The 25,087-nt window shown below is 37.1% G+C and overlaps 1 protein-coding gene across 13 annotated transcripts in view; it reads right to left on the bottom strand.

The window, feature by feature from the left end:
* Window positions 1-25,087, bottom strand: part of ntrk2a (neurotrophic tyrosine kinase, receptor, type 2a) — a 106,271-nt gene that overhangs the window by 34,783 nt on the left and 46,401 nt on the right. For all 13 annotated transcript variants that reach the window (XM_038305690.1, XM_038305703.1, XM_038305740.1 and 10 more), the window contains one exon: window positions 1,400-1,588. In XM_038305690.1, coding sequence (XP_038161618.1) covers window positions 1,400-1,588 — 189 coding nt within the window. The remainder of the gene's footprint in view (window positions 1-1,399; window positions 1,589-25,087) is intronic.

Raw genomic sequence — 25,087 nt, 5'->3', positions numbered from 1 at the left:
ACTGTGCATGTAAACATATTTGGATCATCAAAAAAGAAAAGTAGAAAAATATAAAAAAGAAAAAACCCTACACAGGCCGACACAAATCCATTCAGCGGGATGAAAGAAAATCTTTACACAAACCAAAGTAAAAACAATGTTTTACTTTTTTAAATCACTTTTCATTTACTATTTGGAGCCCTTTGAGTGAGGCTATTTTTTTTAGGTGCACCATAAATACAATTTTGTATTATCACCGTTATTTTTTCTAACTTACCATTAATACCTCCATCTTTATCATTTTTTTCCATTAACTTTCAAACTGCCAGTTGCACACTGCTTACTTCAGTTAAGTTGGCCTCTTATTGCACTTGGAAAATAAAATATTACACATGTAATTTAGTGCTTAAACTAAGTGTCCTCTTTTAAATAAAGGTTACCAATGTTTTCCTGTTTGTTAGATGTTAGAATAATAACAGATACAATTTTATGTTTAATAATTTATGACTTTCCTTTAAGTTAAAAGTTTACAAGATTTCCTCAGTATTTTGTGACTTGACTCAAATGATGTGGGCATCTTTCATAAAGCCTGGCACAATGGTTTGCTTTAACTTTAGCCCATTCCTCTTTGATTTTACTGCAATAACTTAGTCAGGTTAGGAGGCAATTTTTCATGAAAAAAGAATAGAACTGACTGTCTGACCTTATTGTCTACAACTCAAAATTTGTATATATTCTTTTTTTTTTTGCATATTACACAATGTTGAACTTAAATACTGTGTAGAGTCATATTAAGCACACATACTGTACAACCTTCTCTCAAAGCTGAACTCAGACCATCTGATTATGGCTTTATTTTGTATACTTCTTATCTGCATTTACCAATTTATGCTACACTTTGACCTGAAGATAATGGCTTGAACAAATGGGTGTGATGCCTTAAAGCATCTGGAAATTGTACCCCAGGATAACTCAGCTGTACTCCAGGATAAGCTGGATGTAAAGAGACATAGAGGTAATTTTGTTTGAAGCAATGCATTTGATGTGTTGCTATAAAACACCTCCAAAGGTATGCCTTTATGAAATTTAGATGGTGTGAATTGCTTTGCTTAAAAAAGCATTACATCATACTTTGCAGTAAAATATCATGTCATAGTAATCATAGAATATGTAGATCTCTTTAAAATTACAAAAACACTTAATTGTTTTGCATTTAGCAAATGGAAATAGATTTTGTAAAGCTAACAATTTAATCCGAATTATTTTCAGAGAGTAAGTACCGTAAAACAATATTAAGTCTTTTTCAACCATGTTTGCAATCTGGTCTGAAGTCTATATTCCCTTTAAGAATAGGCGGTATAAATCAGAGAATTTTCATTATGATGGTATACTTTTTAGAAATGTATGTAGGTTTACTTACATGTGTCAGTCTTCAACAGGCTATTGGTGTTTCTAAAATACTGAGGGTTTTCTATCACCGGGATCTTGGTCATGCCAATGATGACAGCATCCGGGCCCATCTCTGAGGAAGAGGGAGTGTTGCTGCCATTGGAGACGTGATGAAGTGGAGAAGCTGAGTCGTCATCGTTGCTGATCACTGAAGATGGACCTGAGGAAGCATAAATATGATAAATGACACTGTCAGACTATAAAAAATGAAACCACCTTCTATTGGCTGAGTTTGGCAGTTTTGTAACTCTCCCAGAGTTGAAGAATTGATAAAATTGAAGGATTGATAAAAGTATTTGAAGTACAGGTAGGCACCATGCAGCCTCTAAAACTTCCTCTACAGCTAATGTTAAAAGGTTAAAACTGGAGCACTGACTGGTAACGTGCAAGATCTTTTTTTTTAAGAGGTCATAGAACGATATGGGGTATTTGGTGCTCGTCTGGTTAAAAGCCCTAGAATAAAACAAAAGGTTTTCTTCCTTTAATGGTATGCTCATGAATATTTAGGTTATCGGTTAACCTGTAAGTGGTTGTCTCAGATTGATGATACTAAAATTTCCTGTCAAAGAGATTTTATACATATTCAGTTGGCTTAAAAGAACAATAGAGCTGAACATCGACAACATCGAAAAGAAGAGACTCATAAGAAAACTACCTGAATATTTGGCCTTGGGTTGAAATCTACAAAACAAAGACCTAGCCCTCTGGTAACCTGCAATGCCGACTTCTGTAGTCAGACATCAGTTACCAGACAGATATAAGGTATTAGCTAACAGAGAACTAAGTTCCTTATTTGTTAATTTGTAAAATAAATAAATTATGTGTCAAAAATGTCAGTGAGGTAAAACCCACCCAAAAATACCTTAGAACTTAAAACATATTTCTGAATGTGCCACTTAATAAACGACATGTGCCTTTATAAGCCAAATGCAGACTAGCTGAGGAGATATTTGAATATTCGTTGTCACTTCTACATTTAAAATCATCTTATTCTAACATTTACACCAAGCAGAAAACTGTTAAAAGGAAAATAGTTCATTCTGTTAGAAATCTGATTCCAAATCTACAAATAAAAGAACACTTTTCCTATAAATTAAGATAAATATAATTTCAATTGTTTTGAAAGCCAAAAGTACAAAATTAACATAATAACAAATGACTAGAAAAATAAATGGTCAGACGCTGGGCCTGAACCTGTTAGATGAAAATGGCTTGTTTTGGCAGCATAATAGAGTCTGATATTAGCTTTTAATAAAGGAATGAATACAGTGTCTGAGGTTTGCCACAGACTGTAAAACTTTGTAAGACCACTAGTAAATGTCCGGAAATACAAGAATCATAATAAACAAACTAAAAACGACTGCATCATTAGAGTGTGGTGAGGTTTTTGCAAGTTCAAACATAAGTTTTTAATAAGTTTCCAGTACTTTTGACTCCAAGAAAGTTATTCAAGAAAAAAAATGTCTTGTTGCTCATTTGACATAAATGACTGATCATGCCAATGTTACTGTATTAGTTTGTCTGTAAAAAGTGCGGATCTACACAATTTTGAAACCCACATTCTCATTGTTCCCAAATGTCCACCAGGAAAACAAGAAGATGAAGAACTACTCATAGTGTTAAAGGAGAAATTTAAAGTTCTAGTAAAAAAAATATTTTAATAGTTTCAGTTTGCCAGTATGCTTTTATGCCTTTTACTTTTATAGCTTCCTTTATTTTAGAAACAGATTCCACAGAAGTTTTCGAACACAGATGATACTGTAGTCAATCTGTCTCATCCAGCTGTCCCATTGTTGATGAGACAACAGAGACAGAAGAGCTTCATGCCTGTCAGGACACCTGTGCTAAAAATGTAGTTGGGGCTTCAATTAAATAGTATAAATAAAAGCAAATCCTTGCATTAGAATGGTGCACTCAAGACACAGGCCCACATTCAGTTGGGAATCTTACAGAAACAAGTTGCACTGAAAATCACTTTATACTCCTCTATCCGACAGCTGATATTACAGAAAGAGTTGGTTCAACAAAGACAGCTGACTGAAAATATATGCAACATTTTTTTAGCTTTATACTTTAAAGAAATATGTAATTAATTGGTTAATATAAAGGAATAAATATTTCTATAACCCAAAAAAACTCAATAAAAATATAGAACTTTAAGGTAATATAAGCACAATTTAGAAAGGTTTAGTATTTATGGAGAAATATAAACACTTTCCTGAGGTAACCTATAATTAAAAATACACTCAAACACTGTGGTAATGAACTCAGTGTAGTAGACATCAAGAAGAGAGGATTCCTGGTCCACAAAACTGTCTAAAACTGTGAGATCTTTTTTTTCCAGAGCATGGAGCACACTAGATGTTTTCCCGCTCATGAGTAGCTGGCTCCACTGTATTAAAATAATACTTCACATTGTTCATTTCCTCTGTCCCTGGCCTCATATCAGGCACTATTGCTGTCGACAGGGTTGGATTGAGAGAGCAGAGCTAAGCGATTGTGTTTGTGTGAATCTAAAGCACCCTTTGTGTGTATGTGTGTCTGTGTGTGTTTTGTGTGAAAAGAGGGAAGGCCTTGGAAAAGAGAATGAAAGCATGATTACAATACTTTATATCTCTGCATGAAGGTTTTCAAGTATGTGTTTGTGGTTAGAGTGGGTGTTGGTTGTGATTGTTGTGGACTACTTCCAGAACCCAACATTCATCATGTGATCATGTTTGCCTTTGGAGCATTTCAATATAATTTTAGGATCAAATTTATTTAACAAAAATACAAAGATGATAAATACATGAATATCTGAGAGATGGGCTTGACTTAAAGTAAGAGGTAAACTTCCTTTAGTTAGATGATAAAACAGATTTTTGACGTTTTAATAATAAGAGTTTGTTCTGGCAACACCAAAAGTTCAGCAAAGCAACTTAGATGGAACCTGGGAAAGAGCAGTTTTTGGAGGTGAAAAGTCAAGTCTGAGCTGTTCCCATGCACCCCCCTGTCTTTCTTCAGATTCTCAACAAACAAAGCACCTCGGAAACAAGTCAAGAGCAGAACAGATTTTTTCCACATGAATGTCAACATGAAAGCAGCACCAGGGGTCTATTTTATGAAAAAAAATTAAAAAGGGTACATGAAAACAAAGAAGAAGAAAAAAAACAGGTTTAAAATTAAATTAACTCCATCTAAAAAGCAGAAAAAATATATTTTATAATCTACTAATTATGGTAGGAAAAACTATAAATGTTAAAATTGTATAGGAGTCTAGACAGTTAAGTGAAAAAAAAAAATATCTGCCGCAATTATGGTCTCCCTTGTTAAAACAGTGCATAAAACTAAAAGTAAACTTTTAAAGGCTGTTTAAAGGCTGCAAAGTTATCAGCTTTGATGACTAATTTCATCTCATCATAGCAAAGAACAACACAGCATGATGGACACAGGACTGCAGGTTATTGTCTGTCAGCTTGTGTATTTTTGTAGGGAGGGGTAGCGGAACATTACCACAGAGAGGTCCCAGGGTCAGATCGTTATAAATACCGTTAAGCTCAGAACTGACAGGAGCCTGCGTGCATCTGGAGACAGAGAGAGGTGGCCCAGCCTCCTGTGGGAGTTACGGTGTAAAAGAGGGATGAAAAGATGTGAAGAAGAGAGGTGGAGAGAGACGGTAAGCAGACACAAAGGCATATGAGAGGTCAGGTCATGACCCTACACCGTTAATAGCCATGAGACTGGTGTTTAAACTGGTGAAAAGTGGAGGCCTGCACAACTGTCAATAAACTGTGATTCTAGCTTTCAAAATGCAGGTCACAGCTTAAATGTGGGTGGCAGGGAAATGAGCTCCGAAGCTTTTAGAAGCTTTGTGTCATTGTTTCCCAGACTAGTATGTGTTGTAAAACAGGTCATTTTGCAAGATGCCAAATATATAGTAAAATGTAACATTTGGAGATTGTAGTTTTAAGAAAAGATCTGGTAACCTTCTCTACCACCTAATTACTGATGGTTATGGACAATGAAGAAGCCTTTGCATTGACCACGAAAAGGCAAATTCAAAGATTGGTTTGGTAGTAAATAGGACACGTCCAAGAGCAAAAACATGGTCTCTGATTCTGGATATCAGAGGATATTAATGGAAATAAGCTCAAACCTAAAGGATTTGCACTTCAGCACATTTCCCTTAGGAAAAACCTTGGCTTTTCAGATGATTTTAAAACATTCTGCTAAAAAAAAAACCCCAATACATCTTTTGTGAGAAAACTAAATTAATGGGCTTTTTTGTATGACTTTGAGACTGAACGGTCCCATTATGGAAAATATTGGGTAGATGGATGACTTAATTTAAGGATGTTAAAAAAAAAATCTTTTTAAAACATTATGCAGTCTGGAATAACTTTGAGAATATATATTTATTATCATGGACAGAAATTTAAACTGGGAGTAAGTGTTTAAGAATTTTTTCCTATATTTTGCTTTCTTGGCAGCAACTTATCTTATACACCTCCACAGTATTACGCTGCGATTTTTCTCGATCTAATAATATTTTTCTAACACCCTCATCAGTGCTTATTCAATTTCACATCTCTGACCACCACCGGCTCCTTGAGTTTAGAGGAACTGTTTTTTTCAGTGTGTCATATGAGAAGGTGAATGTGGGTTGAGTATTAAAAATAGAAAAGGACAGACTATCGGGGGCTCGGACGAAGAAAGAGATGAAGAGAGGAGGATGTGGGAAGCAAAGAAGTGCATGACGAAAGCAAGATGGTAAGGATGGGAAAAAGAAGATGCACAATGTGAAAGAGGCAAAGAGGTGAGATCTATTTTTAAGGTTACTGAAGAAATGTGATGAACCTCTACTGTATTTTCGAACAAGATCAAGATGAACTTGTGGGGTTTTAATGAACATTTAATTTAATCGCTGTGTAAAGGAAAGTTTAAAAGCATTCTTCTGTGTGTTATTTTATTCCTCCTGCCATGAATTTTTGGATTTTTTTAATATCGGCTCTTCGCTAATTACTGCTCTCGACACATTTTTCAGTAGAGCCCAAAGGTTTTAAAAAGTATTTTAACTTTTTTAATATGTTCCAAATTTATTTGGATTGAATTTAATTAACTTTGCCTCAATTCACCACATTAATAAAGCAAAGGCAGATTCTTGGAGTGAAGTAAACCAGTTAAAATGAAAGATTAAAGTATTTGGTTTAGATAAATATTGTCATAACTTCCTCTATTTTTGCTTCAAACTGCTTTAAAAGCACTGATGTCCTGTGGTTACCTTTAAAAGATTTTGAAACAACTCTCATTTAAAATCTGTGTCATTTTTTTCTTGGTATGAATATTCAAACACTTCCACATTGAATGTGCATCTGGTTGTCCTAATCTCTGAAGACAAGCTGTGCTGAGCTTCAGGCCAGGGTTTGAACTTGTGACTTTTTTTCCCAAAGCCACTCATGTGTTTCCTCTGAGGTTATCCTTCAAATGGTCGAAATAATGAATTGTCCACAGCTTGAGACTCTTAGACTTTAAAAAAAAACTTCCATTCAGACGCAGGAATATTGTGGGTCGCCTTTCATGAGAATTAATCTTCCCGTCCCTGCTTTAGAAAAGCATTCCATAGTGCCTTCTTTATAGCTCTATTCTATTATGAAGTACATATATTTATTGATAAGAAAATCAATTAAACATATAGGAAACACTCTTCTCCTCTTGATATTAAAAACTGAAAAATACCTGCTGACCAAAATAACACCTCCCGTTAAACTTTACCCAAATATTTTGTATTTATCTTTTTTTAACCAAACTGCTATTGTTAGAAGGGAACTATTGCTGATGAAGGTTCTCAGTCATCCAGGTCATAGTCATTCCGTAAAAATTCAAAAAATATCCACTGGACTTGGTTTTCAAGATTTGAAGACGTTTCGCCACCTCTCCAGGAAGCTTTCTCAATTCCAATGTCTGGATCCGCAATGAGTTTGAGTCTTATATGGACAAGTCCTTGTATTGCTTGGAAATTTTCGGTTTCATTTGCATGTTTCCAAGCAATACAAGGCCTTGTCCATATAAGACTCAAACTCACTGCGGATCCAGACATTGGAATTGAGAAAGCTTCCTGGAGAGGTGGCGAAACGTCTTCAAATCTTGAAAACCAAGTCCAGTGGATATTTTTTGAATTTTTACGGAAAGAGAACTATTATTGAACTTTATAATTAAAGGTATAGTGGAAGATCTTTTATTTACAGGTGGATCATCAAAAGGAGTGCTCCTCCATATCGTTCTAGTGATATGTTTACATAAGGTGGTCCTACGCGCTGGTCTCCGGCTAGCTATCTTTTTTTGCGCATGTGCACTTCGGGGCATATGTCTAGTGAGCTACGGTTTCAGACAGTCATTAAAGCTCACCTTTTTGAAAATGGCAGAGGATAGTAAGAGAAAAAGTGTCTATGAAGTGTATGAGAAGAAAAAGATTGGGAAGGTTTGGAAATCGCTAAAAGCACAGAACTCAGCTTTCAAGTCAGGTGACACGGAGGCACTGAGGACAGCGTGTGCCAACTTGAACAGTGTCATCAGATCAGTGAAGCAGAACCACAACCAGAAGATCTAGGCCCTCCATGACTTCCTGGACTTCGGTTCAGCCCTCAACACCATCATCCCACAGCATCTGGTCAGAAAACTGGCACAGCTGGGCTTCAATACAACCCTCTGCAATTGTCTATTAGACTTCCTCACAGACAGACCCCAGTCAGTCCGGGTCGGACAGAACACCTCTGATGTCATCACTCTAAGCACAGGCTGCGTCCTGAGCCCCCTGCTGTTCACCCTGATGACAGATGACTGCTTCCCCACCAATCACATCATGAAGTTTGCAGACGACACTTCAGTGGTGGGCCTCATCAGAGACGAGATTAACCAGGACTAAAGAAAGGAGGTGGAGCAGCTGGTGGACTGGTGCAGAGATAACAACCTGAACATGAATGTGGAGAAGATGAAGGAGATCATCTTGGACTTCAGAAAAAATCGGTCTAGCCACGCTCCACTGCTCATCAACGGCTCAGCTGATGTGGTCAACAGTACCAAATTCTCGGGGGTTCACATCACCGACAACCTCAAATGGACTGTAAACACCACCTCACTGTTTAAAAGGGCACAAAAGTGCATGTACTTCCTGCAGAGGATGAGGAGAGCCCACCTGCCCACACCCATCCTCGCCACTTTCTACAGAAGCAACATAGAGAGCGTTCTGACCAGCTGTCTCACTGTGTGGTGTGGAGGCTGCAGCACCGCAGACTGGAAGAAGGTGAGAAGAGTGGTGAGAACAGCAGAGAAGATCATCATGGCTCCTCTTCCTTCGATAAAAGACATTTTATTCCAGCGCTTTGAGTCCTGAGCCCATAACATTATCTATGACCCCTCTCTCCCCCACCATGGACCGTTCTCCCTGCTGCCGTCTGGGAAGAGGCTTCAGAGCATTTGATGCAGGTCCAGCAGATTCCAAAACAGCTTCTTCCCCACTGCCATCATACAGCTAAATGTTGAAAAATCTCTAAATCATGTCACAGACTATGCATCACACTGACAACACCAAACCAAAACCCTACATAATTGCACCATATATATTTAATGCTCTTAACTTTCATATCAATGCGTTTTTTGGCACCTTTTTCTCCCACACTGTTTACATTTGATCACTGCTGCACTTTAAGAAATGGAAATGTTCTGAAAGTAAGAGAGGACGTGTCTTTAAAAAATTTGCGAAAATCCTCCACTATACCTTTAACAAACTATAATGCTTGTTTCAAATTTCACTACTGGCTTACATATGAATACATCCAAATCTATGTTTTATAGTATAGGACCATCTATTAAGAAAAACATTATGGCATACATAAATACATAGATAAATAGACAACCCTGTTGCTTTGAAAGGAAACAATTTACTCTTTAGTTATTATGATATTTAAAGAGAACAAAACACATTTTTAATGCTTATATACAACAATGAACAATTTTATAGGTCAGAGACGGTAGACACTAAACATAGCCAGTATACTCCTGTGGATTTTTAAGCCTTTAACCAAACACTTTGTGGTCAGTCTGCAGCCCTACTTCCCTCATGCATTAAATTCCTTGCATGCTCCCCTCTCCAAGCTGTCTCTGCTCCATCCCTCCACTCCTCTTCCTCTCGGATCAATAGATTACTTCCTGTGTTCCGCAGGGTGACAGCAGTTAAAAGATCACGGGGTTCATGTTACCAGTCGTGCAAGATTGTGTGTTGGTGTGCATGCACGTTTTGTGAAGGACATAATATGCTCACCAAAGCCCGTGTCAGCACACTTCTTAGCCCTGAACTTCTGCCTCTGCTTTGATTAAAAATGTATCAAAGAAAAACACAGAAGGGCAAAAAAAAAAGTGTTTTGTTGACTTTCTTTATAATCATATGGCCCATTATTTTGTTGAAGTTAAGCAAATCCTGTTTCTTAGACTGAAAAAACAGAAACTCAGCTGATTCCATGTAATGTTGGATACTTTACATAAACTGAAAATAAATCTGTCTAATGACCTCAAAAAAACAGTAGTTTAAACAAGATGAACACTTTTTCTTAAAATATCTCCTAGAAGACCTGAACACTGTATTTCAGGCCGTTTGTTTCTGCCAAGGATGTCAAATAAACTGAAATCCTAAAATATGCTCTCATCTTCTTACCTTTTTTTTTCTTATAAAATGATACCGATCATATTGTTTTAACAGACAGACTGACAACCTTTTATAACATAGATAATATATATGGCTTCTAAAACCCCCAGCAACCCAAGGGCAGCACAGAGCAGTAGCTGCTTGGCATATGTTTGTCTGGGGGGGGTTCCAAAGACACAAAGAGAGATCAATACACTTACTCATCATCATCAATTTATTTTAAAGCCAGCACGGGTTCCTGCCATAAAACCCCAGCGTTGCGTCAGTCCCCAAACCCCTGGGCACACTCAACCACACTGTGTCATAGCAGTGATGTAAAAACCTGAAAATGAATGAACAATCCAAACAGACGTATTTACAGTTGTATTGCAGTGTACTGTATAGCAGCACCATCTGCTCTGTCATACCCATTCCTCCTGCAATAAATGCAATAAATAGGAATTTCTGCAGGACGCTTTATCTTTTTGTTGTTAAATAATTCACTTAATATCCTGCTCCCTTGCCTGTTTTGTTCACTACATCCCGCTAAGGAGACTAAAACCTTCTCATCCTCCTTTATGTATATATGTTTTTAATATCTCATAGTTTCCATGCCAGCTCTTTCAAAAGCTTGCATTTTGTCTCTCAGACTTGATTTGTTCAGAGTTAATTTATGACCACAGAGCACATGTTATGACCACAGTTTAGCACATGAGCATGTCTTACACTATTAAAAGTTAATAGGTTAACAAATTTAACTGTGGTTACACTTATTAACCACAGGTTAACAAAGTATTACAAGACTAAAGAAAACCTCAAATGAAGCTTCCTCAGTCAAATGGAAGCCTTTAATTCAACAGTGACATATTGTAAGGGCTGCAAAATGATTGGATGGAGTTGAGCCAGTCATTTACTTTAACGAAACACAGGTTTAACCAAAAATAAGGCTGGTGGTGCTACATGAACAAAAAACACCAAGTGGAAAGCCTTACTATCACTTTTTTATTGTCTAAGGCCTTTTATTTATTTCACAACTATTTCTTTAAGTCATGATGAAATGACTGTAAGATTCAAAATGTAACACTATAGCATTGATAAACATCTACTCTTTTATTTCTAACCAACCAAAATAAATTACTCTTTCATTTTATTTGCTTTTTTATGTGATTTTTGCTAATAACGACCATTGGTTGATGCTGTGGAACAGCATTTATTTTATTGGAAAAACAAAGCTGTTCAAATACTGCAATCAATCTCAATGCAGAAAGATATTACAATGAGATTTTACCACCAGTGGAAACCTCATGTCTCCATTCTTAGCGACTGTATCTTATCCTCCATGATGATATTCCCTTCCCACTGCAGAAAGTTTATAAAGCACCACTTGCTGGATTTTACTGTAGTGCTGAACTTCATCTACTGCATGTTAGTACTGTCCTGCAGCAGTGTGAGACCAAGCTGCTGACCAGCATGAAGAGATGCCAGGATGTCATAATTCTTGAGGAGAGGGGGGGGGGGCGCCTCACTCACAACTGAGGCCCCTATTTGTTCAATGAATAGCTTGTTAAATGGCAAAAATGTCTTGACTTCAATCATGCACCCAAAGGAACAAGAGACTTAAGATCAGAGGAAGCTGTTTAGGGTTGACTGTGAAGATTTTGTGAGCCACAAACATTTTTTGTTGTTTTTGTTCTTCCAAATGAGGCCTAAATGAAAGGGGAAAAAAATATAATTTCAAATAGAATAAGACTCAGTACCGAGGATGTGGCGTGCAGGTCTTTTGTCTGCTCCTAGATTTGATGGGCAAAGTGGGTTCCTCATTTCCCTCCTTCCCCACTCTTCTGTGGGGTGTGAAGCTATAGAGGTTGTTTGATCAGCTTTGTACTACTATTAAAATGTAAATGAGAAGACAAATTAGATTCAACTACTTTAGAAGCATAATATTACCACAGGATAGAGCAGACTGTATAGCCTGAGAGGGCTAACCACCAACTCATCTTTAAATGATATAATCAGTTTAGCACAACAGAATCATCATCAACCTTTAAAAACAAAGTTTCAAAAAACTCTTCATGCATAGAGCATGCATAATAGAAAAAGTGCCATACTAATGTGGTTGTTTTTTTTAGGCAATCTTTTTTTCCTGTGTGGTGTTGGCTGTGGTTTGGTTCAGTATGCACAGTAGCAATATTGACTTGCAGCAATATGGTTCAGGATTTAAACCCAGTCATGGTCTTTGGTCTTTGCTTCCGGGCACATCAGCATCCCTCTGAAGTCCAAAAATAGGACTTTAAGATTAGATCATCATCATCATCACGTAGGTATAGGCTTTGTGCGTGTGGGTGCGTGTGCCTGTTTCGGCATCAGAGTGAGGACCATAACAAAGTGAGGACATTTTGCTGGTCTTCACATCCTATTTTTCTAACAGATATGTTAAGGTTAGAATGGGGGAGGCAACGGTAATGATAAGGTACAATTAAAGGGTTGGGGCATAAAAAGGTTTGAAAAGTGCTAAAATAAATTGAAGTCTATGGTAGTCCTAACTACATACAGCAGGACAAGAATGGAATATGGCCATGTAATTGTTGCCTTATGGGGACAATCTCTTAGTAGTATGCTTCTTTGTAGGGACCTAGAGGTATAGTAATTGAGGGGACCAACGACTGTCCCCATGACAAAAGGTTCTCTTCTTGGGGTTGGGGTTAGGATTAGGACTAAGGTATAAATTGAGTTTAGTATGGGGTTAGGTATGAACCCAGAAATGATTAAGTTTAGGGTGAGGGTCACAGCTAGGCTGTAGAAAAGGTGTAGAAATGGATCAAAGTCAGTGGAAAGTCTCCACAAAGATAGAGAGATGTGATTGTGTATGCATTGTGGTTTGTCTTGCATGTACCAGTGTTATTCCGTGATGAACTATGATCCGTCCACAGAGGCAGCCTTTGATAAAAAGATCTAAAGCTAAGTTTCAAAAACATCTTTGCAGGAGTAACTGAGTCCAGGTTTGACAAGACTTTACATTTTGAACTGAATATGGTCAAATTAATATGTCAAGGGTCTATATCATGCTAAATCGACCTTCATGACTTAGACTTAGGCAACTTTTATTGTCATTTTGTGTACACAGAGTGTACACAAAAGGACATTTCGTTTTTACGGCTTTCAGAACATTTCCATTCCACAAAGTTCAGCAGTGATCAAATGTAAACTGTTTTATGAGCTTTTGACTATGTTGTAATACTATTCCTTTATCAAAATCATGTACAAAGTGGTTTTTCACTTGATTCATTCATCTCTGAGTAACCCTCATGAGTTGTGGTAAAATGATAACTGGCCTGTACTTTGATAGCACTTTACCAAATCCAAGGACCCCAAAGCACCACCATCAGTAGGCAACGTGGGTGAAGTGTCTGGCCCAACACATAACAACAGACACGAATAGAGCTGGTGTTTCGGACTAGCAACCCTCTGGTTGCAAGACATACTCCTGGGTGAGAGACATTGTAGTTATTTTAGCAGAACCACTATGAATGAAAGAGGTCTCAAACTTTGGTCTTCATAAGTGGTGTGATACTGCAGTATCACTTCACTTTGAAGGGAAATGTTTTATCTTTGGGCTGGAAAAAAAAAACTATATTTAATAATAAATTACTGCCCATGTATTAAGGCAATGCATTATATCAATAAATTTTTTCCCCTATAGGTGACTTGAAAATATAAGACCTTTACTAAAGCAGCATATCAGATGACAACTTTAGCCAGCAGCACTGCACAGTTATATTTTGTCCTAGTGCTTACAGGGCATTGCCTTGTCCCCTGCAAATAATCTACAGAAATGTTTTAGGAGACACAAATTTGGACTCTTCAGGCTTTGACATCCTGATCAATGAGTCATACCAAAAAGCTCAATTGCTCATCTAAAGTACCTCTAAAAAACAAGTAGCTTAGGTTAATTTGAAGCTCCCTTTAATGAAATCAGACACTGAATGAGGAATATTTAGATATAATCAAGCATTTTAAGGGCTAAACAACAACAACAATAAGAACAATAAGACTGTATTTGTCTTTATTAGTTTTTGGTCGTATCTAACTGTAGACTCATTCAAGAAAATCAATCTACTCTCTCCAAAACCATACTGTAGGTGTTACTACTATGTGGTTGCTTACCATGAAGGTACCTTTCCACCTAAAGAGATCATCAAAATCGATAGCAATTACTACCTGGTGGATTCTGAATTTTCTGCAATCATCAGGTTTTTGATTCTCAAAGTATTTAAAAATCTCAAAACAGTATGGAGCCCTTAATTAACAAACCAAAGCTCCCACTTTTCATTCTGGAGATAGACACTTTGCCTGAATTTATATCAGGAAAACATTCAGTTAATAGGCAGGGCTGAAGTAATCTATGGGCAATTCATCTAGTTAAGGCTTCCCAACCTAAGTGCCCTCTGAATCCCCACAATATGCTGACAACATCCTCTCACTGTGTTCTTTACTCTCGGTGTACATCAATGCTTTCAGTTTTTGTGGATTTTCTTTTTTCCAGCAGGTAGGTACTTCCCAAAAATTCTTGGCTTGGTGTTATTATTTGGGCCACTTCCCTGTCCTTGAAGCCCCCAGCTGGTGGAGACAGATGGTTTCCCATCCTCAGTCTGGATCTGTTGGAGGTGTCTTCTTATCAGGGAGTTCTCCCTTTTTAATACCTCTCATATACCCAGGAAAGGAATCTAAACCACCGTGAGGATTGAATACCTTCCACTGGCTCTCTTTATGGCTTTTTCTCAAGGAAAGGGTGGAACTTTTGCGGTTCAACAAATTACTGCTACCTACAGTTGATTATTCACTGAGAGAGGTGAACTGAAATACATCTAAAGAGAAAGAACCATTAAAAAGAGAGGGGGAAAAAAAACTTTCGATATCAAAGCCAGAGAAGGTTTTTTTAAATTGAGCATTTCAGGTCACAGATGAAAAAGACACATTTACATACATGATTTATTTTCTTTTAAAGAGTAATCCAGTCTGCCTTCTGCAAAACAATAATCTTTAAAGACTTGTAAGTAAATATTCACATTAGCTTCTTGAACGTAGCTTTAATTTTGAAATACATATTTTATCAAAAAGTTGCCCAGGGAAATATATATTTCTTTTGTTCAGCATTTTTAGATATTACATGCCTGACAGTTCATCTTAATATTAAACAGTTGCAAGAGAATATGAAAAGTGACAAGAGCATTACATAAACACATAGCTGTGATCATAAAAGTTTCAGATATAACAAAAATAAATGTATAACCAAAAATATAAAATATTCAAAATAAATCAAATACTAAAACTATTTTGAATAACACTCAGTTTTAATATTACAATATAACCTATGATCAGCCATACATCTAATATTTTCCAGTGTTAATATATATATATATATATAGCTTTTTGTTTTTTCACTTTTCAAATTTTAGCTGAAACTATTATCATACATGTCTAAGATATATATATGGCACAATGAAAATCTCTAAAATATGTACAATGTGCAGAAAGAAGTAAAAAAAAAAATAAATGTGGCAATAATGTCAAAGTCGAGCCGTAACTCTGGACTGTGCTTTACTTCAACCACCTAATTCTTATTATGCTTTTAACCAAACGATGTCACACGCAGCTATTTTTAGGATACTGGTCTTGCTGGAGGTAAACTGTGACTGCAGCGTCAATGCTTTTGCTGATTTTTAATATATTTTCTCTCATAGGTCATATCTTATGTTTGTTTTCAGTTTAGAAGAGGAAGAAACTAAACTAGAAATACACATTAATTTAAGTAGCAATGAATTTCCAGCTGTTGGCGGAGCACAGAGGAAACTGTTTCATGGTGAGTAATCTTACGTTTTGACAGCTGTAGCAGTGAATACCTGGGAAAATAATTTGATAGCAACATGGCAGTTTAAAAGTGCAAACAGCCAGCTGATTTACCTTTTCTATCCTTATGGTAAGAGTCCTTAATAAAGATCTATAGAATCCAGCTTCTATGCATTTCATTAATTGGTGCACGCAAAAGCAACAAAATGGGAAACGCCATTCTCTTTCAAAGGCCCCCCAAATATCTCTGATCACTTCTATTATTGCTCTAAATGAGATCCACACAGCAGTGCAGACTGCATTAGTAGATAGCTGGTGCCAAGTAAAAAAAAACATCCCTTTTTATCTTCAAAGGAGAAACTTTTACCTCCAATCTTGAGAAGTGTTTGAAAAAGCCTTTGCTCTGTTCTGCATGCAATCTGTCATAAAAGTTCACAGGATTTTACTGTTATTATAGTGTCTCAACCGAAATGTAAACAACGTCCATAATGTATGGGTTGAATGCATGTACATGTGCAATAAGCATTGTAAAATATGTGCATTCTGATTGGTAGCAAGTAACTGGATGGTAACTGACTCAAACAAGAGGGTAAACCTGCAGAAATGTGCATTACTCTGTACCTATGGGTGTGTATGGAGAAGAGTAAAAGCCTGTGTATGTTTGGGGAGGATCTAGGTTAATGGTTGTCTCTGCGCCTCTGATCTGAATAATTTATCCAAAGGGAGGCTTTTATGTGTCTCTGAAAGCTTTCTGTGATTGGTTGATCATATCGCTCTATCTTCTACCTGCTTCCTCCATTTTTAGAGATGTTAATGGAGAGTTCCACCTGACAACTGGTACAGCTTCCACTCTATTTATCTAGCACATGGTTTCCATTTTCTCTTAGTGTTGCATTCTCTGTTTTACATGTTCACTTGCCTATTTCTTTTTACGGTTTCTAAAAAACACTCAAAGGCAAACGTACACACAGACACATACACACACTCTGACCCAAACATAAACAAACACAGCAATCTTTTTAGCTCCTTGTGTGTCCGTATCTGCTTGACACCACCTCCACCGGGATGCTCTGAAACAACACACAGCCTGAAGGAATACACAAAAAGAATGAACAATGACAAAAACAAAACAGACAAAAAAGCAGAAACAAGTATACATAATAATAATCATCATCATAATAACAGAGGAGCGGTTTAGGTCTCTGCATGTCAGTGAAAGCGAAGACTTTAGTCCTCAGGACAGAACAGTTTTCTATTCTATGGATGAAACTACTGTAAGTAGCAAGGAATAAAAGGATAAAGCACTTGAAGTCGTGTTAGAACAAAGAGGTTTAGTTTATTGAGTTTATTGAGTTAATTAACACAAAACAGCCCTTTTAGGACATTTTGTTTTTACTGTTGTGAAGCAATTTCTTGCAAAAACTGTTTAAATCTCTTTATTTCTCGACCAGTGAATAATAATGGCATGCAAGCCCCCCTCAGTTAGTCAGACAGATTACAAAGAGTCATTATGCCTCTGAAAGAGAAATCCCACAAATTGGAACGCACAACCTGTTGTTAATCTTCCAACACACAATATTCCACCTCTGAAACATTGAACACCTTGTTACAAAAACAGCAGAAGGCATCTCCATTGGTCCCCAGCGACAGAAAACACTCAATACAAGACTGAAAACAACCAGCAGAGGCAGAACAAATCCATCTTAATAAAAAGGTTTTCCCAAAGGGTTGCATACTCTGGGTTATCTTTCTTGATTTACTAATGAACATTAACATGTGATCAGTTAAAGGCTTTAAATGAGGATGGGGCTTTGTTTTTATTCTTTCTAGTTTTTATGATTTTTCTGGGGAACAAAGATTTCATTCTTGCACACCTGAACAATAGCAAGGGATACTGTAGGTCTTGATATGAGATTATTGCTTTTTTAGACACTATCATCTTGCTTTCTGTTCTAAGGGTGAACCTGACTGGATGATTATAACAGGGCGTACTGGGAGTTATTATTAAATTATAAAAAAAAGTTAAAAAAACAATCCACTGCACTTGGTTTCCAAGTTTGAAGACATTTCGATTCCCATCCAGGAAGGTTTTTCAATTCAAAATGTCAGAAGCTTTATAAAGTAGTCCCAAAACTTGTTTTGGCTTAGAAAACATGCAAATTGAACATGAAAAACAGGTCCGCCCCATAGAAATGGGAAGTCGTTTTGCTTTATTTGGGGGAGTTTTGGCCTAGTAGGTTAGAGCAGTGTGCTTGTGCTCTGAGAAGTTTGCAAGTATGTGGTTTGATCCCCACTTTAATCCCACACTGCTCAGTGGGCTCAATGGCAGCCCATACTTGCAAACTTCTCAGTTTTTCTGGTTTTCAGTGGGCTCAATGGCAGCCCACTGCTCCCCAAGGGGATGGTTTAAATGCAAAGAACGGATTTCCCCATTGTGGGACAATAAAGGGAGTTACATTACATTTGTTAGCCTGCAATATCTGATTTTAAATTGATTTAATGCATCCAATTAATAAAACCTGCTATGATTTTTCTGAAGGCCTCAGACAGCTCTTTGAATCTGATTTATAACAAAAGCAAGGACCACAGCATACTACAGTACATGTCTGAAGTCAAAACAAGGCCAAACTTCAAAATTATGAATAACAATGTTTTCATCACAATAAACAGATGGCATTTTACATTCGTATAGATATTTAAAATGGCATGTCAGGGGGTCCTGATTTATTCCTAGTCAGTAAAGGTATATTTTTTATTAATTTAATGGATATTCTAAAGGGTCTGTTATCAGCAGTTATTTTACTGTCCACATCCTCCAGTTTGACACAGAAACAGGGCAAGATCTCCTTTGCTATATCTGCCAGGGTGTTGTGGGAGGGGAGTGTACGTTAATAACAGACAGCTTAGGGTTGCTGACAAAGGCTATTAACATCAGCCATGCGGTTGAGGTGCTGATAAAGAAGAGAGAATTTTAGAACTAAATTCGCCTTGAAAATATACAAAAAAATGAAAGATGCATGAGTTGGTCTTGCAACCGAGTCGCCGGTTCGATCCTGAGCTTGGTTTGCTCAGTCGTTGTGTATTTTGGGGAAGACATTTAACCTACATTACAGACTGACAGTGCTCAGAGGGCCCGGTGGCACCTGTTTACATTAACCTCCCTTCTGCCAGTGTCCCTTAGGGCAGCCGTGGCTGCAGTGTAGCTTGCCACCATATGTGTGTGAATGAGCCAATGCGTAAATGTAGTGTAAAGTGATTTGGGGTCTAGAAAAGGTGCAAAATAAGAACAGACCATTTACCGTTTAATGCAAACTTTTGATGTACACGTAAAGGTAACACATAAAAGCATGTTTACTAACAAGCCCTCCCCTAGTGCTTCCGCAACCCACTAGGCGGCGGCAAACCTCACGCTGAAGACCTCTGTCCTAGACTAAAGGTATAACTGTTTTCTACGTAATTCTCACAGTTATTTCCCCATACAATGTAATAAATCTTTTAAATGTAGAGTATTCTGGGCAACTGGTTAATAAAGGTTTATTTTACATAATACTGTGTTTGGTATGGATATGTTCTGTTAAAAAAGATAATACATTTTTCCAACACTTTTATCAACTGAGAAAATTGTGTGAAACTGTTGCACTTCTCTCTCATAACATCTATAATATTAGCTGACATGATTTAGTAAGTGTTGGGATCTGGAGAAGTTCCACCTTTCTCCAGCAGAGTTCACCGTGGATCCTCCTGAGCTGAGCCTTTGACACACCTGAGGCTCATCTCATCATCAGAGGATCCTGCAGTATATAACCGGCCTTCAGACCTTGCCTCAACGCCGCAGTGTTTATCCAGTTTGGTTAGCACCTGAGCCTAGCTTCTTCTGAGAACCTTTGTTGCTTCTGTCTCCTGGTTGGATCCTAATCCTTCTTTGTCTCTGCTTACAGGAATCCTGTTTCCCTTGTAAGCTCTGGATGAGCTAAACCTGCCGAGCCTTCCCTCTGAGCCAAACCTGAAGACTCTCCTCTGGATTCCCATGCTGCTCTGGACAAAGAGCTGGAAACTCAAAGTCAAGGTCTGCTCTCACGCTAGAAGCAAGACGCTGAAGCGGTTACTGAACTCTGCTGAACTAACAGTCTCTGGACCCAACAGTTCCTCTCTCAAAGCCAAGCCCGGACTTCTCAAGGTATAAATCAGAAACTCTCAAATCCAAACTCATCTGCTCCCAAGCTAACTGAACTGTCATCCTCACAGACTCCAGTGAACCTGCCCCCAGGCCTGAACCAGTTCCTGTGTAAATTCCATGTGCTTGTGTTCAAATAAACTTGTTAAACTTTTCATCTGTTTCTGTGGTGTTCTGCATACTGGGCTTTTCTGAAACCCATCATAACAGTAAGTACGACTTGCCCGATTGCAACACATTCATTAAAACCTTTGCTAGTTTGGGAGCTCCATTTCCTGTGTATCAAAGCCAAAGTTAATGTCAGTAAATGATGACATTACGCTTTTCGTTGCCTTGTTAATTTGCCACAATTGATGGAAACGCGTCTAATTCGCTTTTTTCTGACATTTGAAAGGTTTGCTCAAAATTAGCATGAGAACCGGATGGAAACATGGCTTACTACTATATGGTGTTTTAAAAAGGTTTAATGGCCGTAATAATCTTTTCTTCAAGTTGAAGACAGATGGAAAAGAGGGAAAGTAAGGGGTGGGGTTCATAGATGGCTAGCCCAACCCTTAAAACAGTTTTACAAAATATCATCTAGATGAATCTATCTTAAGCCTCAATCCTGTCAAAAAGCCAAAATGATTTCATGCCAGTGCCTTCACCCGAGAAATTTCAATATATAGAAATTCTTCCCTTTCCTCCAACCTCTGAATCTCTGAAATTTAACAAGAAGCAAGAGTCAGTAATGCATCGGTAAGACTGCAGACTGAGAAATCCCTACAATATCTAATTATTTGTTTTTTTTCTTTTTTGTCATTTAAGTTCTCTGCTTCCACCTTGTCAGTGCATTTGAATTTAATTCCAGGCAAAAAAAAAAAAATGCACACATTCTTATATATGGCTCCTAAAATGTTTATTTTCTTCAATTCCTTTTCCTTCCTGCTTCTTCACAGCTCAAATGGAATGAAAGCAAACTCACTGATATAAACTGGCATATAATTAACATAATAAAAAGCAACCCACCATCCTCATCAACAGCCTTCCTTGCATATCTAGGTTTCACTACTTATCATTTGCTGGATTCTGTCTAAGCAAAGCCCTCTAGGCAACTTGTTGCCAGCTTTGACCCTGTCTGGATCCCTGACTAATCTCTTCATCATGTCTGCTGGCCTGCCTGGATTTGGACCTTGTAAGAAACTCTGTGATGTGAGTAAAATGAGAGCTCACTTCTACTTAGCAGTTTCTGTGTCTTGCTAGTGGGTTTGTTGTCTGGTATTTAGACTAAAGGATAGACAGAAAATGGAAAGTTTCAACAGGGTTCTTACTATACGATGGTTTAGTTTTGGGTATTATGATTTTGATTAAACAAATAATGTAACTTGCCAATGCATGCTCTTGAGTAAAACTTAGAATAAGAGTGTGGTCTTATTTGTAAGGAAAACAACATGGCACCCCCTGATGAATATTTTTGATCTTAGTGTTTCTATTTACAAGATATATGTGTGAACTAGATTTAACTTCCTGAGCTGGTAGAAGTAATTTGCAGTAATCCAAAAATGATTTATATCCCCTGGCATATTTATTTGTTAGGTAATACTTGAATGTTACCAACACATTTCCCATGACTTCGGGTGAGATTACTATATTGGAGTGGCCCAGCCAGAGTTCCATTGTCAATTTAAAAGAACATCTCTGAATGCAGTCAAAGATTAAGCCATCCACAATTAAACAAACTTCAACTAATCACCAAGAATTAGTCATGAAAAAAACAGTATGATCAAAAGTTAAGCAAAGGGTTTAATTGCTCTAATTCTGGTAGTAAGATTTCACTTTACGATTGAGAAGGGTATAAATAGCCTACAACACGGAATGTGATGTAAAATGTAGATGTAAATCCCTTTATTGTTGCACAATGGGGAAATTCACTCTACATTTATCCCATCCCCCTAGGGAGCAGTGGGTTGCCATTGTGTGGCACCTGCTGAGCAGTGTGGGGTTAGGGGTTTTACTCAGGGTACCTGCCAGCATCTCAGAGCACAGCTGAACTGCTGTAATTACTAGGCCAAATACAGATTAAGTTTAAATTGATAAACCATTTAAGTCACTTAGGTATATTTTGAAAGATGGTTTTCGCAGCTCTTAACAGAAACAAGCTTTTTGCTACATTAAAAATAATTCTACATGCAAACCTGCTAGGGGTATTAACTCGTGGTCAGGGACCAAACAAAATAGTTAGTTAGATATCTCTGCATATGCTTAAGGGAAAATAAACAAAACATACCTATAGGTTTTCTTGCATACTTTCAACTGGGCCATCCATTTTAAGCACCAGCATGTATTGGTTTAGAAATACTTAGATATTACAATATTGACACAAAAAAAAACAGTGCACAGGTTTACAGAACCAAGCTAAAATAGTTAGATGACTTAGTACCTAATATGTGCTGGACCAAACCTAAAGCATCTAAACATTAAGCAAAATGTCCTCCCAGTTCCCCCAAAACACTCTGTTTCCTTGTCTTAAAGAAGTTTTTTTATTTAATAATGTTCTCTGACAAATCAGAGACTTTCACTCTGAAGGTTTCTTGCTTCTTGCAACACTTATCAGATTTTACTTTAAATTTTAAATCGTTTTTCCTTCTATGATCTTGTTTTTAGATACTTTGCATTGGTGTTTCACATACAAATTGCCATAAACTGACATTTACAGTTGTAATACGACAGAAGATTGAAAAGGTTCAAATGCTATGAAAATACTTTTACCGCTTAGCGTAAGTCATCTGCTCAACTTGCCTTCAAGATGTGTGGGATAATGATGAAGCTTTTCATTAATCAATAATGCAGCAAAGGTCACACTCACTCTGATATTTCTCATAAAATCACATTGGAGCTGTTTTCCTGCAAACTGGTAAAAAAATAAAAATAACAATTTACCTTTAGCAGTTGAGGGAGGAGTGTGATCTTTTACCAAGCATGGGGCAGAAATTAATTGATTTTATATATCTGAACTTTACTTTACAGTGCATAAATTTCCAACAGGAATTCAAAGAAAGGACAAAAAGACAAAAAAACATAAATAAATAAAATAAAAGCTTTTTCCTCATAGGCAATCAGCCGCGATCTGTTAAAAGCACTGCATGAAGGTGATATTACAAGCTTGCCAGAGGACAACAGCAAACAGAATAAATTAAAGAAACAAAATCTCAGGTTGGTTGTAGGTTGGTTATTACTGAAAAAAACTTTAAATGACTAAACCATTGTTTGATGAGCAGACTGACATCTCAGTGCTTCAGCAACAATGCAAGTAGCCAATTGTCCCTGAATGTACCTCGGGTCAAAGTTAATATTCCTATAATATATGGCAAGTGTTACAGATCCAGAAGAAGCTTAGAAGAACAAGCTTTTATGCCAACACTGTATTTGTTTAAGGCCAGATCTAATGGAAAGCTCACTTTCTAAAGCTTTATTCTCTACAGTCCACAGAATAGTTCTCTAAAAGTCTTGGGGCGCTTTTGGTAATGGAGCCCTCTTCAGCTGTGATTTTGACCAAATGTCTTTGTTACAGTTAAAACATGTATAAAAACGTCAACTGAGGCAGATTTATTTGTAAATTCTTGTGTAGCCTCCTAGATGAGTCTGATTCACTCAAATTCTTTTCAGACTTGGCTGCAGCAAGTAAACTGGAACCAGAACATGTGGTTATTTACATTAATTTGCTTTATTAGAAAGGGTAGCTTATTTGCACAATAAATTATATCAAAATGATATTTGTCTAATGATAAAATTTAAAACATTTAAGTAAAGTAATAAAGCAAAACTTAGATATCATTGAGGGGGAAATACTGTTTTAGTTGCTTACTTTAACTTTTTATCACATCTTTAAAAATGTATTTCTATACTTTTTGATCCGAAAAAAGCCCCAGCCATAAATCATGGTTTATAGAATTGTAGAATGTAAATAAGTTTGCAGTTTATTAAAAAAAACAAAAACAATGCAGTTATTATAAACCAAGCTTTTGTAGTATCCATGCATGGCAACACAGGAAAAGTTTATTTGTATAACACATTTTAAGGGCAAGACAAATCAAAAAGAATAAAAGTATATTGCATTTGCATAAAGGTAATTTTATAATAACAAAAAATAAAGAGAATAAAATAAAAAAGGAATAATTTAAATGAAGTTAATTATTGAAAACGTCATTATGATAAATTTATAGATTCAAAAAATGTCAGTCAATATAAAAGTGTGAAATATATAAGCTGCAGGATCTGGTTCAGGCCTAATCCCTTCCAAGACCTTGCTTTTCCGCTGCAGAACATAAAGAGTATTTTTCTAGCTGTCATGTCAGTAGAACATTAAGATTACAAGTTAACTGGGGGGGGGGGCGGATTTGTCTGATATGGCAGCAATTCTGCATACTTCAAGGATAAGATCTGCAGAGAAGAAGGAAATAACTGAAACAATTCTAGCAACTCCCATCCAAAAATAAAAGAGAAGAACGTGGAGAGTTCAGGATAGCCATTACACCGTGTCACCTTATTTAAACTCAATGGAGGACAAAAATGGGAAAAGTCGCCCCAAAGTCTTGTGCCTTTAAAAATATCCAAAGTAGAAAAGCAGATGATAAGAAAGCATAAACAGTCAGAATAAAGTCAAATTAGGCAGAAGCAGCAGCAGGGTGAGGGCTGATTCATCTTTCAGTTCTTGTGAATGCAAAGGAGGGACCCATTCCAGGCAGCTGACACTTCATGATAAAGTACACAGTGAGCTAAGGAAAAAACAATCTGTCCTTCCCCTTAAGCTGGCTTTGCCATTTCTGTCAGAAAACTGAGAGATATTTGTAGGCTGGCATTGGACTAAAGATACACAATCCAAAAACAAAACATTTAGATGTTCCCTTCAGTAAGCAGTGACCATAAAACAGAAAGCCCACTTTATGTCACAGAGGGCCAGAGATTCATCAGCTTCCCTGTGTTCATGTAACGCAGCAACAAAA

The sequence above is a fragment of the Cyprinodon tularosa genome, unplaced genomic scaffold (genome assembly GCF_016077235.1).
Source record: "Cyprinodon tularosa strain WSP-4 unplaced genomic scaffold, ASM1607723v1 ctg115, whole genome shotgun sequence".
Classification (NCBI taxonomy): domain Eukaryota; kingdom Metazoa; phylum Chordata; class Actinopteri; order Cyprinodontiformes; family Cyprinodontidae; genus Cyprinodon; species Cyprinodon tularosa.
Note: the sequence above shows the minus strand (reverse complement) of the source record. Positions and strands in the feature narration are given on the sequence as shown.